The 18,466-nt window shown below is 42.5% G+C and overlaps 1 protein-coding gene across 3 annotated transcripts in view; it reads left to right on the plus strand.

The window, feature by feature from the left end:
* LOC139538711 (OX-2 membrane glycoprotein-like) overlaps positions 1 to 17,276 on the plus strand; it is a 36,462-nt gene extending 19,186 nt beyond the window's left edge. For all 3 annotated transcript variants that reach the window (XM_071341094.1, XM_071341093.1, XM_071341092.1), the window contains 3 exons: positions 519 to 803; positions 5,964 to 6,068; positions 13,061 to 17,276. In XM_071341094.1, coding sequence (XP_071197195.1) covers positions 519 to 803; positions 5,964 to 6,068; positions 13,061 to 13,071 — 401 coding nt within the window. In that variant the 3' untranslated portion in view covers positions 13,072 to 17,276. The remainder of the gene's footprint in view (positions 1 to 518; positions 804 to 5,963; positions 6,069 to 13,060) is intronic.
* The last annotated feature ends 1,190 nt before the right edge of the window (positions 17,277 to 18,466 follow it).

Here is an 18,466-nt window from a genome sequence, read left to right on the forward strand (position 1 = left end):
AAGGGTCTGAATACTTATGTAAATGTGATATTTCCATTTATTTTTTATCATTTTCAAAAATGTCTAAACCTGTTTTTGCTATGTCATTATGGGGTATTGTGTGTAGATTGAAGGGGGGAAACTATTTAATACATTTTAAAATGAGGCTGTAACGTAACAGAATGTGGAGAAAGTCAAGATCTAAATACTTTACGAATGCACTGTATTCACAAGCTTAATGTATTCACACATTGATATCATCTGTGACATTGATTCTCTGCCCAAATAAGTTTGGATATCCTCTGTTTATCTTTCTTAACTATACTCTGTTATTGACATCAGAATCACAAAACTAGACACGTTTCAGTGGTTAACTTGGTGTAACCCAACTAAAGCTTTTAGATTTTCTTTTGTGTTCCAGGTAATCAAAAAGAGTCTCTATCCAGGACAAAGTCATAGTTAAAGTAGGTCACCCAACTGAAGAACGCTGATTCAGTAAACCCAATATTGATTTTTGGTTGTATCTGTGTCTTCCCCAGTACTGCCTAAGCCCCAGGTGAGCTACAAGAGCACGTCTCCAGGGGTTATTGAGGCCAACTGTACAGCCGTGTCCCGGCCCCCGGCGGAGATAGTGTGGAACGTGGAGAGGGACAACCGAACTATGGGACCCCCTGTGACATCACAGGTCCAGCAGGGGGATGGGACCACCCTAGTCATCAGCACCCTCAACGTCCAATCAGGGCTGCTGAAGGATGTGTCCGTCAAATGTCTGGTCCACCATAAGGGTCTGGAGTCACCCATCGCTGTTTCTATGAATACCAAGAGTGAGTGAGACACACACACACACACACACATTGGGAGGATGCAAATATCTCAATTTATATTGACTTCGAGCTTACACTTGTTTTTAAGTTAGCTGCTTTTGGAAAAAGTAGCCTGACAAAACCAAAGCCAAGAATACTGATCCCTGAGGGATGGATGTGAACATTGTCTGGCAAACATTTAATGACTTATCGTAAACAGTGTGTAAGAGTTTAGATCTGTTTTTGTTGAAGTCATTGCCAAGCAGGTTTAGTTTACACGCTCAAAGGGTCACCTCCAAAATGATTGTCTCCCTTGATAAAAATGAGCAAAAAAGACTATGAAGTAAATAATACAAATACTGAGCTATATTGCTATTTCGTTTAACAACAATTTTTTTTCTCAAAGATAAGGGTCAAAATGATTGGCACCCCTGTTTCAGTACTTTATGCAACTTCCCTTGTGAGGATAACGACACAGACTTTTTCTATAATGTTTTATGAGATTGGAGAACACATTGGGAGGGATCTTAGACCGTTACTCCATACAAAATGTTTACAAACCCTTTAAATCCTTTGGTCTGCGCTTGTGGACTGCCCTCTTCAATTCAAACCCCAGGTTTTCAATGGGATTGAAGTCTGGAAACTGATATGGCCACTGCGAAATTTAGATTTTGTGGTGAAATTACCATTTCTTTGGGGATTTTGACTTGTGCTTGGTTGGGGTCATTGTCTTGCAGCCCAATAAGATCAAAAATCATCACCATATTGTAGATATTAGGTTATTTCCTGCACAGGCATCCTTTTCGTTGCCAAACCCACTGCTGGTGTACGTGACCTATTTTCGACTAATCTGACCATAGCACCCGGTTCCCATCCTAGTGCCAGTGCCGTTTAGCAAACTCAAAGTGTTTACATTCTTGGTTGCTCCCAATTAAGCCTTTTTTTCTGACAACCCTTCCAGAAAGCCTATTAGCGTGCAGGTTGCGTCTAATTGTAGATTTGGAGACCCCAAGATGCGACAAATCAAATCAAATCATGTTTATTTTATATAGCCCTTCGTACATCAGCTAATATCTCGAAGTGCTGTACAGAAACCCAGCCTAAATCCCCAAACGGCAAGCAATGCAGGTGTAGAAGCACGGTGGCTAGGAAAAACTCCCTAGAAAGGCCAAAACCTAGGAAGAAACCTAGAGAGGAACCAGGCTATGAGGGGTGGCCAGTCCTCTTCTGGCTGTGCCGGGTGGAGATTATAACAGAACATGGCCAAGATGTTCAAAATGTTCATAAGTGACAAGCATGGTCAAATAATAATCAGGAATAAATGTCAGTTGGCTTTTCATAGCCGATCATTAAGAGTTGAAAGCAGCAGGTCTGGGACAGGTAGGGGTTCCATAACCGCAGGCAGAACAGTTGAAACTGGAACAACAGCAAGGCCAGGTGGACTGGGGACAGCAAGGAGTCATCATGCCCGGTAGTCCTGACGTATGGTCCTAGGGCTCAGGTTCTCCGAGAGAGAGAGAGAAAGAAAGAGAGAAGGAGAGAATTAGAGAGAGCATACTTAAATTCACACAGGACACTGGATAAGACAGGAGAAGTACTCCAGATATAACCAACTGACCCTAGCCCCCCGACACATAAACTACTGCAGCATAAATACTGGAGGCTGAGACAGGAGGGGTCAGGGGACACTGTGGCCCCATCCGATGATACCCCCGGACAGGGCCAAACAGGAAGGATATAACCCCACCCACTTTGTCAAAGCACAGCCCCCGCACCACTAGAGGGAAATCTTCAACCACCAACTTACAATCCTAAGACAAGGCCGAGTATAGCCCACAAAGTTCTGTAATTCTCAAAGCTCTCCCTCGCCCTCCATTTGGCAAATCTGACCACAATTCTATCCTCCTGATTCCTGCTTACAATCAAAAAATAAAGGAGGAAGCACCAGTGACTTGGTCTATGAAGCAGATGCTAAACTACAGGACTGTTTTGCTAGCACAGACTGGAATATGTTCCGGGATTCTTCCGATGGCATTGAGGAGAACACCACATCAGTCACTGGCTTTATCAATAAGTGCATCGAGCACGTCGTCCCCACAGTGACTGTAAATACATACCCCAACCAGAAGCCATGGATTACAGGCAACATTCGCACAGAGCTGTCGCTTTCAGGGAGCGGGACTCTAACCCGGAAGCCTATAAGATATCCCGCTATGCCCTCCGACGAACCATCAAACAAGCAAAACTTCAATACAGGACTAAGATCGACTTGTACTACACCGGCTCCGACACTCGTCGGATGTGGCAGGGCTTGCAAATTATTACAGACAACAAAGGGAAGCACAGCTGAGAGCTGCCCAGTGACACGAGCCTACCAGGCGAGCTAAATAACTTCTATGCTCGCTTCGAGGCAAGAAACACTGAAACATTCATGAGAGCATCAGCTGTTCAGGACGACTGTGTGATCACGCTCTCCGCAGCCGATGTGAGTAAAACCTTTCAACAGGTCAACATTCACAAGGCCGCAGGGCCAGATGGATTACCAGGACGTGTATTCCGAGCATGTGCTGACCAACTGGCAAGTGTCTTCACTGACATTTTCAACCTCTCCTTGTCTGTCTGTAATACCAACATGTTTCAAGCAGACCACCATAGTCCCTGTGCCCAAGAACACTAAGGTAACCTGCCTAAATGACTACCAATTCGTAGCACTCACGTCTGTAGCCATGAAATGCTTTGAAAGACAGGTCTATGGCTCACATCAACACCATTATCCCAGAAACGCTAGACCCACTCCAATTTACATACCGCACCAACAGATCCACAGATGATGCCATCTCTATTGCACTCCACACTGCCCTTTCCCACCTGGACAAAAGGAACACCTATGTGAGAATGCTATTCATTGACTACAGCTCAGCATTCAACACCATAGTGCACTCAAAGCTCATCACTAAGCTAAGGATCCTGGGACTAAACACCTCACTCTGCGACTGGATCCTAGACATCCTGACGGGCGGCCGTGGTAAGGCTAGGTAACAACAAATCCGCCACCCTGATCCTCAACACGGGGGCCCCTCGGGTGCATGCTCAGTCCCCTCCTGTACTCCCTGTTCATGACTGTACGGCCAGGCATGACTCCAACACCATCAAGTTTGCTGATGACACAACAGTGGTAGGCCTGATCACCGGCAATGACGAGACCGCCTATAGGGAGGAGGTCAGAGACCTGACTGTGTGGTGCAAGGCCCACAACCTCTCACTCAATGTGATCAAGAATAAGGAGATGATTGTGGACTACAGGAAAAGGAGGACTGAGCACACCCCCATTCTCATCGAAGGGGATTTGGCCTCCTTGGCGTCCATCACCAACAAACTAACATGGTCCAAGCACACCAAGACAGTCGTGAAGAGGGCACGACAAAACCTATTCTTCCTAAAGACTGAAAAGATTTGACATGGGTCCTCAGATCCTCAAAAGGTTTTACAGCTGCACCATCGAGAGCATCTTGACTGGTTGCATCCCTGCCTGGTATGGCAACTGCTCGGCCTCCGACCGCAAGGCACTACAGAGGGTAGTGCGTACGGCCCAGTACATCACCGGGGTCAAGCTTCCTGCCATCCAGGACCTATATATATATATATATATATATATATATATATATATATATAATCAGGCTGCGTCAGAGGAAGGACCTAAAAATTGTCAAGGACTCCAGCCACCATTGTCATAGACTGTTCTCTCTGCTATCGCATGGCAAGCGGTACCGGAGTGCCAAGTCTGGGTCCAAGAGGCTTCTAAACAGCTTTTACCCCCAAGCCATAAGACTCCTGAACAGCTAATCAAATGGCTACACAGACAATTTGCACCCTCCCACGCTGCTGCTGCTCTCGTATTATCTATGAATAGCCACTTTAATAACCCTACCTGCAGTGTACATAATTACTTCAATTACCTCTCCACCGGTGCCCCCGCACATTGACACATTGACTCTGTACCGGTACCCCCTGTATATTGTTATTTACTGCTGCTCTTTAATTATTTGTTTTTCTAACTTTTTCTTTTTGGTATTTTCTTTCAACTGCATTGTTGCTTAAGGGCTTGTAAGTAAGCATTTCACTGTAAGGTCTACACCTGTCACATGCGCAGACTACAACAAGTACAATTTTATTTTATTTTAATCTGTGGCCCTTGGATTTCCTTTGCCTCCTGAAACATCTTCCTCACTGTGCGTGAGGACAAGATACTGTACACATGCGTCCTTTTACAGCAAGTTTACCACTGTTCCAGTGGTTTTAAATGTCTTATTATTGCCCTAGTAATGGTAAGTGGTATATTTATTTATAAAACATTTTTTTACCCATTGTTGGATTTATGAAGGCCAAGTAACCTAGCTGTTAAGCGCGTTGAGCCAGTAATCAAAAGATTGCTGGTTAGAATCCCCAAGCCGACTATGTGAAGAATCTGTCTATGCCTTTGAGCAGAGCACTTAACCCTAATTGCTCCTGTAAGTCGCTCTGGATAAGAGCATCTTCGAAATTACTTAAATGTAAAAGGTAATGTAAATGTCTCTTAATTTTTTTGTTCTTTGCCTTTCCCCATGGTAATGGATGACAAAGTGTTTATACCCCAGTGAAACGGGAAGCCATGGAAGGCCACAATTCTGCTGTTTCTTATTAAACTGAGATTAATTTAAAGTACTATGTTATTGCTGATTAGATTTTTTTAATACGAATATTTAGGGGTGCTGATAATTATGACACTTATCTGTTTGAGATTAGTTGTATTACTTGTTCAACAAAATGTATTTCTCAAAGTGATTGGGAAATTATATTATTTTACATTAATACATTATTTTGTTGTTGCATACAATATACTGTAGCTCAGTATTTGTTTATTTTTGTACTTTTTGCTCCATCTTTATCAATTGTACCAATAATTTGGGAGGTGACTGTACGTAATGAAATGAAAACTGTTAATCTGAAGCTGTTTAAACCAATTAACATTCTTGATACTTTTATGAAGTTTGATTTGTGGGCAGATTTTTTTCCTTTCTCTCTCTCTCTCGCTCACTGAATCTGTCTCTCGATCCTCTGTCTCTCGATATCCTCTCTATCTCATCAGTTTCACTCTGTTTCTATCGCTGTTCTTTCTCCCTCCCTCCCCCTCTCCCTGTCTAGTTGGGACAGCTTTGACCATCCTGATCTCGGTGACCACTGTAGCTGCTCTGCTGGTCATAAGTCTCTGCTTCTGCCTCTGGAAGTGTTTCTTGCGGAAAGAAGACGGTGAGTGTGTGTGTGTATCCCCCTCCATCGACCGATCTCAATGGAGGTGTTCACTTCCCCCATAAGAGTCCTTATCCAAGAACAATACTTTTTTACTTTGGCCCAGAGGAAAGCGGGAGAAAGGTCCTCCTCGGTTTCTGTGTGAGAAATGTTCTGACCTCATTGACCTTGCTGGCTATTTTTGAGCTCTCAGGCTAATAGTTGTCACCACCATGATTCCATGCAGCTGGGATAGGGTTTTTCTCCAGGATTCATTCAGGGTGTGTTTCTGTGCGTATTGTGGGAATTGTGTAACTACAGTGTGTTTGTCCTGTGTATGTTTATTGAGTGAGTGCTACAGTATAGTGTTCCTGTTCCTTCAGTTTCCTGGTATGTTCTAGGCATGTGTTAAAGTTTTCCTGACTGCCTCACCACCTTGACATTAATTTCAGAGGAAGTTGATCTTGAATGACCTGGTCGCTGCTGTTTGGATGAGAGGTTTATGATACCACGGTGTGTGTGTGTGTGTGGCAGGTGCCACCCTCATAGTACATTACTACTGTTTGGATGAGAGGTTTATTGTGTGTGTGTGGAAACACCCTCATAGTACAGTAGAGGATGGATCTGAGGTCATTATCACCTTAATTAATTGTGTGTGTTTGAGCATGTACAGTAGGCATGGAAACACCCTGGGATTTAAGTGACCCAATTTTGTGTGTGTGCCTTGGTCTCAGTGATGCCAGAAGGCAAAAGGAAGTGTGATACCAGGGGACAAAAGGGTTATGGAATTATGCATCCTTGGAAATATTGAACCTGTGGTTGGCATTTGTATGATTTATGATGCTCTAAAGTAAAGAGGATCATTGTTTGCTAAATATAACCAGAAACTGGGACAAAGATGCATCCATTCCTGGCTCTTAAAATTCCAGGCATGACTTATGTGAGTTGGAGGAATTGAACTCTGTCCATGTCCCTATGCTGACAGCTGTCTTCAGTCACTACAGAGTAACTACAAATATGAAACATTGCAGCTGGCCAGATAGAGCTGTTTTTAACTCATCTGTTTTAGATGCTATAGTTCTTCTAAATGGTACAGAGAACCAATACAAGAAGCTAACATCCCAACTCCACATGGGGGGAATTGAGTCTGCTTGCCTATTACCTACACTCGACCTGGAAAGCTACCGATGATGGTAGGAGTGTCCATAGAGTCAGCTATCTGCCATACTGTATTTTTATTTTGAGTCTTGAAGGTTTTTCTCCTCAGGGCTTGAGGGAAGCCAAAGTCCGCTACCCAAGAGGTGTAAAGCGGCGTTTACTGATTCTAACAGCAGACCTATTAGCTTGCTGCCTGCTCTTAGCAAACTGTTGGAAAACATGGTGTTTGACCAAATACAATGACATTTCTCTGTAAACAAATTGACTACTGACTTTTGGCATGCTTATATAGAAGGGCACTCAATATGTACTGCCCTAACACAAACAAACATATGATTGGTTGAAAGGAATTTATAAGAAGAAGATTGTGGGAGCTGTACTGTTAGATTTCAGAGCAGGCTTTGATATTATTGACCATTACATGTTGTTGAAAGAACATGTTTTATGGCTTTTCAATCTCCGCTCTGAATCCACGATATGGCAATCTAAGAACTCAGAAGGTTTTCTTTCATGCAAGCATCTCTGTCAAACATGTAAGGTGTGATGTACCGCAGGGCAGCACTCAAGGCCCTTGGTATTACTTTAGATTGTAAACTGTCATGGGCAAAACATAGATTCAATGGTTGTAAAAATGTGGAGAGGTACAGTGCATTCGGAAAGTATTCAGACCCCTTCACTTTTTCCACATTTTGTTAGGTGACTGCCTTGTTCTAAAATACAGCATAATGACAAAGCAAAACAGGTTTTTATAAATTTTTGCTAATAAAAAAAAAAATTGGATTTCACATAAGTATTCAGACCTTTTACTCAGTACTTTGTTGAAGCACCTTTGGCAGCGATTACGGCCTCGAGTTTCATTGGATATGATGCTACAAGCTTGGCACACCTGTGTCATGACTCTCCTGTGAGGATCCAAATATCAGGTTACCATGGATCAACTTCTACCAGAGTATTGATGTGGGGGTTTTGTGACACCTCACACCCGGTCGTAAACTTCTGCAGCAGAGGACCATTTTTAGCTTTTAGTATTGGTGGTTGGAACGTCCTTTTGTTACAGAGACCTTTTGCTGCCCAAAAACTCTAACTACCAAAAGTGGACACTGGAATAATATTCCTAACATCCGATAGTGGGGAATGATGAGAGATGATCTATGGAATATGAATGTCGATTTTGTAATGTCATTAAAAATGTTATAAAAATGTTATTACGAAAATATTGTAAGTATACACACTGTAAATGTCAGGGTTACACTGATTATGTAAATTCTGATAATGTTTTGTTAGGATAGGAATATGAATTTAGTTTTCTAATGAAATCATAGTTTTTGATGATACTTTGTCCCAGTAAGTAGCCATGCCCGAGGGAGCTCAGAGTGTATCAGCGTGACGGAAACGCCCCCTTTTTACCAGAGAATAGAAAGGATTAGTTGAGAATTAACATATGGGACCAGAAGGACTCAAGCTGCAGGTTAGTTCTCCATTGGTTACGAGCCTGAAAATCAACACGAAGTGAAGACGACAAAGTAGCCCCTCTAACAATCAATGTTACGGCTGAGTAGCTGTTCTATCTAAGAAAGTGAATAAGTAGAACCGTCCTGTTACTCTCTTCAAATCATTGTCAACTACACTGCTCTCATCAGTCCACTGGGGATCATCGACGTGGCTGATTAGCTGTCTTCAGAGAGCGGCTCTTCCTGGGAGTGAACGTAAACACCACCCTGTTAGTCTGCTTCAGACTTCAGGACAAGGACATTGTGACCTCTTGTGGACAATCAGATCCTTACACTTAAGAGCTCGGGAGAAGGACAACGGAACCATTTCCACGAAGGCCTGGGTGCAACAGAGATAAACGACGAAGGAAGACATCCAAACACGTAAATACATTAATTACTTCTTAACCCAAATGGGCGGCGGTTCGGGGCAAAGTATTATGATTACTGTGAGCGTAGTTCCAAGTGTATAAGTTTCTCTCACTTTCTCCCTTTGTTCCTCTACTCCTCCCTCTTTTCATAAACAAGCAGTCATGTTGTTGTTAGTCCGCTAGGGACCTGTTTCTAATGTATTAAGTTTCTAATCAATAACCTATACCGTGTGTGTGATCATTTAGTTAGTAAATAAATAAATCAATTTGTGTGATACGGAATGATCAGTAAAGCTGTGGTTTCTGCAGAAGCAAGGAGTATGCGTCGTTTAGAATTATGAGACTAATATGAGATAATGATTATCGACATATCTGGGGTTTCATTCGGGAGATGGTAACGCGTTAAACAACTTATTCTGTGGTGCTCCAAATCCTAATGAGTTAATTGTTACATGATGAAATTAATCGAGTAACAATTAAACCTAAACTCAGCAAAAATAGATTCGTCTCTTTTTCAGGACCCTGTCTTTAAAGATCATTTGTAAAAATCCAAATAACTTCACAGTTCTTCATTGTAAAGGGTTTAAACACTGTTTCCCATGCTTGTTCAATGAACCATAAACAATTAATGAACATGCACATGTGGAATGGTCGTTAAGACACTAACAGCTTACAGACGGTAGGCAATTAAGGTCAGTTATGAAAACTTAGGACACTAAAGAGGCCTTTCTACTGACTCTGAAAAACACCAAAAGAAAGATACCCAGGCTACCTGATGATCTGCCTGAATATGCCTTAGGCATGCTGCAAGGAGGCATGAGGACTGCAGATGTGGCCAGGGCAATAAATTGCAATGACTGTACTGTGAGATGCCTAAGACAGCGCTACAGGGAGACAGGACGGACAGCTGATTGTCCTCGCAGTGGCAGACCACGTGTAACAACACCTGCACACCCGAACATCACACCTGCGGGACAGGTACATGATGGCAACAACAACTGCCCGCGTTACACTAGGAACGCACAATCCCTCCATCAGTGCTCAGACTGTCCGCAATAGGCTGAGAGAGGCTGGACTGAGGGCTGGACTGAGGGCTTGTAGGCCTGAGTAAGGCAGGTCCTCACCAGACATCACCGGCAACAATGTCGCCTATGGGCACAAAGCCACCGTCGCTGGACCAGACAGGACTGGCAAAAAGTGCTCTTCACTGACGAGTCGCAGTTCTGTCTCACCAGGGTTGATGGTCGGATTCTCGTTTATCGTCGAAGGAATGAGCGTTACACCAAGGCCTGTACTCTGGAGCGGGATCGATTTGGAGGGTCCGTCATGGTCCGGGGCGGTGTGTCACAGCATCATCGGACTGAGCTTGTTGTCATTGCAGGCAATCTCAACGCTGTGCATTAAAGGGAAGACCTCCTCCCTCATGGTACCCTTCCTGCAGGCTCATCCTGACATGACCCTCCAGCATGACAATGCCACCAGCCATACTACTCGTTCTGTGTGTGATTTCCTGCAAGACCGGAATGTCAGTGTTCTGCCATGGCCAGCGAAGAGCCCAGATCTCAATCCCATTGAGCATGTCTGGGACCTGTTGGATCGGAGGGGGAGGGCTAGGGCCATTCCCCCCAGAAATGTCCGGGAACTTGCAGGTGCCTTGGTGGAAGAGTGGGGTAACATCTCACAGCAAGAACTGGCAAATCAGGTGCAGTCCATGAGGAGATGCACTCCAGTACTTAATGCAGCTGGTGGCCACACCAGATACTGACTGTTGCTTTTGATTTTGACCCCCATTATTCCATTTCTGTTAGTCACATGTCTGCAGAAGTTGTTCAGTTTATGTCTCAGTTGTTGAATCTTATGTTCATACAAATATTTACACAGTTGACAGTGAGAGGATGTTTTTTTTGTTGCTGAGTTAGTTGATTCGATACATAACAGTCATCAGATTAATGTTTAGTCACGTCACAACACCTGTATTTGGGGAGTTTTTCCCATTCTTCTCTGCAGAGCCTTTCAAGCTCTGTCAGGTTGGATGGGGACCGTCGCTGCACAGCTATTTTCAGGTCTCTCCAGAGATGCTTGATCGGGTTCAAGTCCGGCCTCTGGCTGGGCCACTCCAGGACGTTTAGAGACTTATCCCAAAGCCACTCCTCTGTTGTCTTGGCTGTGTCCTTAGTGTCGTTGTCCTATTGGAAGGTGAACCTTCGCCCCAGTCTGAGTTCCTGAGCGCTCTGGAGCAGGTTTTCATCAAGGATCTCTCTGTACTTTGCTCTGTTTATCTTTCCCTCAATCCTGACTAGTCTCCCAGTCCCTGCCGCTGACAAACATCCCCGCAGCATGATGCTGCCTCCACCATGCTTCACCGTAGGGATGGTGCTCAGTTTGGCTGGGCGGCCAGCTCTAGGAAGTATCTTGGTGGTTCCAAACTTCTTCTTCTTGGAGACGACTGTTCTTGGGGACCTTCAGTGCTGCAGAAATGTTTTGGTACTCTTCCCCAGATCTGTGCCCCGGTCCAATCCTGTCTCGGAGCTCTACGCACAATTCCTTCGATCTCATGGCTTGGTTTTGGCTCTTACATGCACTGTCAACTGTGGGACTTTATATAGACAGGTGTGTTACTATCCAAATCATGTCCAATCAATTCAAATTACCACAGGTGCACTCTAATCAAGTTGTAGAAACATCTCAAGGATGACTCATGGAAACAGGATGCACCTGAGCTCAATTTCGAGTCTCATAGTAAGGGTCTGAATACTTATAGAAATAAGGTATTTCTGTTTTAGATTTTTAATACATTTGCAAACATTTCTAAACATCTGTTTTTGCTTTGTCATTATGGTGTATTGTGTGTAGATTTCATGAGGGGAAAAAATAATTCAATACATTTTAGAGTAATGCTGTAACGTAAGAAATTGTGGAAAATGTCAAAGGGTCTGAATACTTAACAAATGCACTGTATGTCCATAATAGAAACACTCTACTTTTTTGACACAACACTCCAAAAAGCAAGTCCTGCAGGCTCTAGTTTTGACTTACCTTGATTATTCTCCAGCCGTGTGGACAAGTGCTGCAAAGAAAGACCTAATTAAGCTGTAGTTGGCCCAGAACAGAGTGAGATGTCTTGCACTTCATTGTAATCAGAGGGCTAATATAAATTCTATATATGCCAGTCTCTCTTGGCTAAGAGTTGAGGAGAGACTGACTGCATCACCTATTTTTATTAGAAACATTCATGTGTTGAAATTTCTAAATTAACACACAGCTCTGACACACACACACTTTTTTGTGGGCCCCAGGAGGAGTAGCTTCTGCTTTCACAACAGCTAATGGGGATCCTAATAAAATACCTGTTCTGTACTTGCTGCCCTACCGTTGGCCTCTTTCTGTGTGGACTGTGGGGTAAACTAAATGAACCTCTGTTTCATCGCTGGTTTTAGCATTGCCACTTTATGGCTCTATGGAGAATGGGGATATTATACACAAAGGATAGTATGGGGACAATAACAAATAACTGTGGGTACAAGTATAAGACAGACATTTGTGGTGGAGAACCATGGTCAGACTGCCAGCCAGGCTTAGATGGGTTTAACACAGTATAACACGTTTAATAGAGCACAATATTCTGATCCTAAAAGGAGAAAGATTAAGTCTCTGAAATCTTCCCAGAGGCCTCACACAGTGCCAGTAAATTAGATGGGAGAATTTGAGTTACAGTATGTGTTGATTGTCTGTGTGTTTCCTTGATACTGGTTAACAGACTTTGAGGCAGATATAGGCCTTAAGTGGAAACTTGATTTAAATGCCTGGTTGGTCTCACTGCGTTATGGAGCCTCTATCACACATTGACCATCTGAACCCAATGACCCAGCACTGACTTCTATCTGACCTTGTTCATTTCAGTTACAGTTATTATATAATGTAATTTTGCTCTACTTGCTTTAGTGTATTGTATCTCTCTTTTTCCTCTCTCTTTCACCCTCTCTCCTCTGCACAGATGCAGTCTAAAAGGAGGAAGTGAAACTCAGCCACTCAGCGACTGTTCCTCAACATTCTACTGCACTTTCAGAAGTTAAGCAAGGCCCACCTCAAGAAGGCACAGAATACAATCTGTCGTGACCAGCATCACAGGGTCACTGAGAAACTGAATCCATCAACACAACATCTTTTGTTTCGTCACAATGGTTCGTATTCACGAGTTTGAAGTGTTTCAGAGTAGAGGTGCTGATATGCGATCAGATTTCCCTTTTAGATCATAATGAATAAGATAATATTGACTGAGGAGACCTGATCCTAGATCTGCACACCCACTCAGACTGTTTGTGAATACTGGCCAGTATGATCACAACACATCCTAACAGAACAGCTCTGAACCTAACCTTGTCCTCTGGTAACCCCAATTGGCATCCATATCTATCATGAAGTGTGATGCTGACTGAGTATTTTGTTCTTGTAACTGCTTTGGTTTCTTTGTGGCATTTTAAAATATTTTCCCAAGATGAATGTGGTTTGCACGACCTAATGGACCTAGGTTGTAGGAAAACTCTGAATGATGTGAAAATACATTTTAGTATTCAGTGATCCTAATGTCTTACGATACACTGAATGCAGATGAGTAAAGTTATTGTGTTGGATTTTACACTTTAATGTCCAAACTTTAGACCACTGCAACGCAGCTCCTGTGGAAGACCTGTCCTGTTTGAATCCCCTAGAATATATTGTTTTGATTCTACTCTTGATGTAATCTTAATTTATCATAGCCTATCTGTAAGCTTTCAACCCCAGGACCCAGATTCACAAAACACTTCAAACGCAAAACTTAATTAGAAGCTTCATAAGAAAAGCTTTGTTAGTACAAATCCTCAAACATTTCTTTAAGAATTCATGCTTTTCTTACGAACTTCTCAAATATCTTTTTACAAACTTTCTTTTTAAGATGATTGTCGCAAAGCAACTGAACTAGCTCGTTATCTTGCGGGCAAGGGCAATCTTATTAGCATATTTCTTACTGCGATAACTGGAGAGAAAATTGGGGGTGGGGGATTTAAAAACAATCAATACTGGAACTTTCACATGAAGTTTGAGTCAATTAAACATGTTCAATTGCTTTCATTATCTTATTTTCTCACTTCCATGCATTTAAGCCCAGGCTTTAGCTATCTTGAAATTAACAACATTTCCAAGAGGAAATCCACTAACTTTATTTTAGAATCACATTTCTTCTTAACAATTTTCTGAGGAAGAAACTTAAGAACATTTTAAATAACTTTATTGAGGAATAGCAACTTTTTGTAAGTGTATAAAGTTAAGAAAAAATTGCACTTAAGAATACATTTCTTTTAAAGATTGTTTTGTGAATCTGGGCCCAAATCTCACACACATTGTAGACCTCTTACTCAGAACTGTAGCAGGGTTGGAGAGTCTGTGGTAGACTATGGTCAGATAAAATTATTTCATTGCCATTTAAGGATGAATAAATGTGGTTATAAGTAAGAATGTCAGCGTGTGTGTTTTCAGATCAATCAATCAAATGTATTTATAAAGCCCTTTTTACATCAGCCGACGTCAAAGTGCTATACAGAAACCCAGCCTAAAACCCAAAACAGCAAGCAATGCTGATGTAGAACCACGGTGGCTAGGAAAAACTCCCTAGAAAGGCAGGAACCTACAGTTGAAGTCGGAAGTTTACATACACCTTAGCCAAATACATTTAAACTCAGTTTTTCACAATTTCTAATATTTAATCATAGTAAAAATTCCCTGTCTTAGGTCAGTTAGGATCACCACTTTATTTTAAGAATGTGAAATGTCAGAATAATAGTAGAGTGATTTATTTCAGCTTTTATTTCTTTCATCACATTCCCAGTGGGTCAGAAGTTTACATACACTCAATTAGTATTTGGTAGCATTGCCTTTAAATTGTTTAACTTGGGTCAAACATTTAGGGTAGCCTTCCACAAGCTTCCCACAATAAGTTGGGTGAATTTTGGCCCATTCCTCATGACCAAGCTGGTGTAACTGAGTCAGGTTTGTAGGCCTCCTTGCTCGCACATGCTTTTTCAGTTTTGCCCACAAATGTTCTATAGGATTGAGGTCAGGGCTTTGTGATGGCCACTCCAATACCTTTACTTTGTTGTCCTTAAGCCATTTTGCCACAACTTGGAATTATCCTTGGGGTCATTGTCCATTTGGAAGACCCATTTGCAACCAAGCTTTAACTTCCTGACTGATTTCTTGAGATGTTGCTTCAATATATCCACATAATTTTCTTTCCTCATGATGCCATCTATTTTGTGAAGTGCACCAGACCCTCCTGCATCAAAGCACCCCCACAACATCATGCTGCCCCCCCCTCCCCGTGCAAGCCTCCCCCTTTTTCCTCCAAATATAACGATGGTCATTATGCCAAACAGTTCTATTTTTGTTTCATCAGACCAGAGGACATTTCTCTAAAAAGTTTGATCTTTGTCCACATGTGCAGTTGCAAACTGTAGTCTGTAGCTTTTTTATGGCGGTTTTGGAGCAATGTTTTCTTCCTTGCTTAGCGGCCTTTCAGGTTATGTCGATATAGGACTCGTTTTACTGTGGATATAGATACTTTTGTACCTGTTTCCTCCAGCATCTTCACAAGCTCCTTTGCTGTTCTGGGATTGATTTGCACTTTTCGCATCAAAGTACGTTCACCTCTAGGAGACAGAACTCGTCTCCTTCCTGAGCTGTATGACGGTTGCGTGTTCCCATGGTGTTTATACTTGCGTACTATTGTTTGTACAGATGAGCGTGGTGCCCTCAGGCGTTTGGAAATTGCTTCCAAGGATGAACCAGACTTGTGGAGGTCTACAGTTATTTTTCTGAGGTCTTGCCTGATTTCTTTTGATTTTCCCATGATGTCAAGCAAAGAGGCACTGAGTTTGAAGGTAGGCCTTGAAATACATCCACAGGTACACCTCTGTTATGCTAATTGACATCATTTGAGTCAATCAGAAGCTTCTAAAGCCATGACATAATTTTCTGGAATTTTCCAAGCTGTTTAAAGGCACAGTCAACTTGGTAAACTTCTGACCCACTGGAATTGTGATACAGTGAATTATAAGTGAAATAATCTGTCTGTAAACATTTGTTGGTAAAATTACTTGTCAAGTAGATGTCCTAACCGACTTGCCAGAACTATAGTTTGTTAACAAGAAAGTTGGAGTTATTGAAAAATGAGGTTTAATGACCCAAACCTAAGTGTAAACTTCCGACTTCAACTGTAGGAAGAATCCAAGAGAGGAACCAGGCTCTGAGGGGTGACCAGTCCTTTTCTGGCTGCACCGGGTGGAGATTATAACAGTACATGGCCAAGATGTTCAAACGTTCATAGATGACCAGCAGGGTCAAATAATAATAATCAGTGGTTGTAGAGTGTGCAACAGGTCAGCACCTCAGGAGTAAATGTCAGTTGGCTTTTCATAGCCGATCATTCAGAGTTCGAGACAGCAGCAGGTGCGGTAGAGAGAGTCAAAAACAGAAGGTCCGGGACAAGGTAGCACGTCTGAACAGGTCAGGGTTCCATAGCCGCAGGCAGAACAGTTGTAACTGGAACAGCAGCACGACCAGGTGGACTGGGGACAGCAATCTGTTTTCAGATTCCATGGTGAGATGTTTTGATGTGATTTTTAGTAGAATACGCCATGGTGAGATTCTATGGGTGCCTTCTGAGGAATTCTATATGGCTGGTTGGCTGCCAGTACTGCTAGGGTGTATTTAAAAAAAAAAAAAAGCCACCAACACATTTTAAAGTGGCCAGGTCATCAGTATTATTAGGTCTCTGCAGATTCAAGCTTCATGAAATTCTGACCTTATTTTATTAGCTTGTATAAGCGTAGGACATGAAGCAGTCAAGGTTGATTTGCTTTTTAGGAGAAAACTATCATGGTTTGCTATCATATTTCATCTAGGTTTTTCTCTGTGTCGTCATACACATCACTACTTGTTCGGATCTTTATTTCTACTCTGTACATTGATTGCTGTGATCCGGGGTGTAAGCATTGAATATGTGTGTGGAGGGCTGTCTTACCAGGTAACATGCTTTTCATAATGTCAGTCACCTCACATGCAGAAATGCAACTAGCCACATTAAAGGTTAACACGGCTCCCCCCGTATGAAGGAAGATGCTGTTGCTTGAAAATGTATGATGTCATGAAATGTAAAATAAAGAAATTAGAAATAGGTGGTATGTTATTGCTTATTGAATACATTTGCAATTTATACGGAAAATGTCAAGTTGAAATATTTTCTGGAGGTTTTTGATTATGCGCCTCAGGAATGGAATTCTGGGTGCAGTCTCTGTACACCTGTATTAACCTTAGAGAAAGAGGAAAAGGTGGAGGTATTCTACTCTTGGCTGTTTGTACAGATCTGGCATCCATATGCACTTTGTTCCAAGTCTGTTTTATCCTGAGCCAGGGGTTTGAGAGGGGCACGGAGCTTTGGAGAACACACTCACAGCTGCAAATCGTCCAGCATCAATCTGTAAGGCCAGTTCTACAGAGAAGGTGGGTTGGAGTGTTTATTAGTTCTGCGCCCTTTTTTTCCCAATGTTTGTAATAGAGCCTCTAGCATGGCTGGGGAAATGATTGTGTGTCTTCAGGACTAAATCAAACCCAAAAGTAATAATCAGCTGTAACAGTTTTCACAGGCTCATTGTAGACACAAGAAATTTGGATACTTGCTCCACCAGTATAAGGTTTGGAATCTGCCAAGATTCTCGTGCATTCCTCCCATTAGGCTGCATTGGCCTCCAGTGATGCAAACAGCTTCCCTTATACTAGGAGATTTATTCTATTGTGCTGCTTGGGTTGATTTTGAACCAAACCCACAGTAATACGCTTCCCACCCACCTTTTCTGCTCTGTCATAAAGAATGACTTCAGTCCGGTTCCAATCTGCCATGTCTCTCCAGCTGTCCCCATCTACCACCCCTCCCTCCGATTGTGTGTTCTCTCCATCCTTCTGGTGGCTGAAAGAGGGCTTTGTCCACTAAATAAAACACACACAGCCACTAGTGTGTCCAGGCCTGCAGATAAGACCAACACGCAGATATGAGAGCATGGGCCAATTTTATGTATGTGTTTGTTACAAGGGAAAAGGTCAGAGGCAGTGACTGACATACGCTCATATTAGGGGGATGAATTCCATTCAGCCCAATCTAAAGGGAGATTCATTAACCCTTTGATGGCCTTCTTAATTACACTATAATATAAACCCCCTTAATTTATAATGTATGTCCTCATGTCTCAGCAGGTCCTAACGGCCTTGTTTTTATCTAACTAAATTATGATTGTGGAGCCTTATGCTGCAATAACCAATACGTCCACATGGCGCAGGCAAAGGCTTAGTCAGTGACGCCGAAGGAGAAGGC

The sequence above is a fragment of the Salvelinus alpinus genome, chromosome 14 (genome assembly GCF_045679555.1).
Source record: "Salvelinus alpinus chromosome 14, SLU_Salpinus.1, whole genome shotgun sequence".
NCBI lineage: Eukaryota > Metazoa > Chordata > Actinopteri > Salmoniformes > Salmonidae > Salvelinus > Salvelinus alpinus.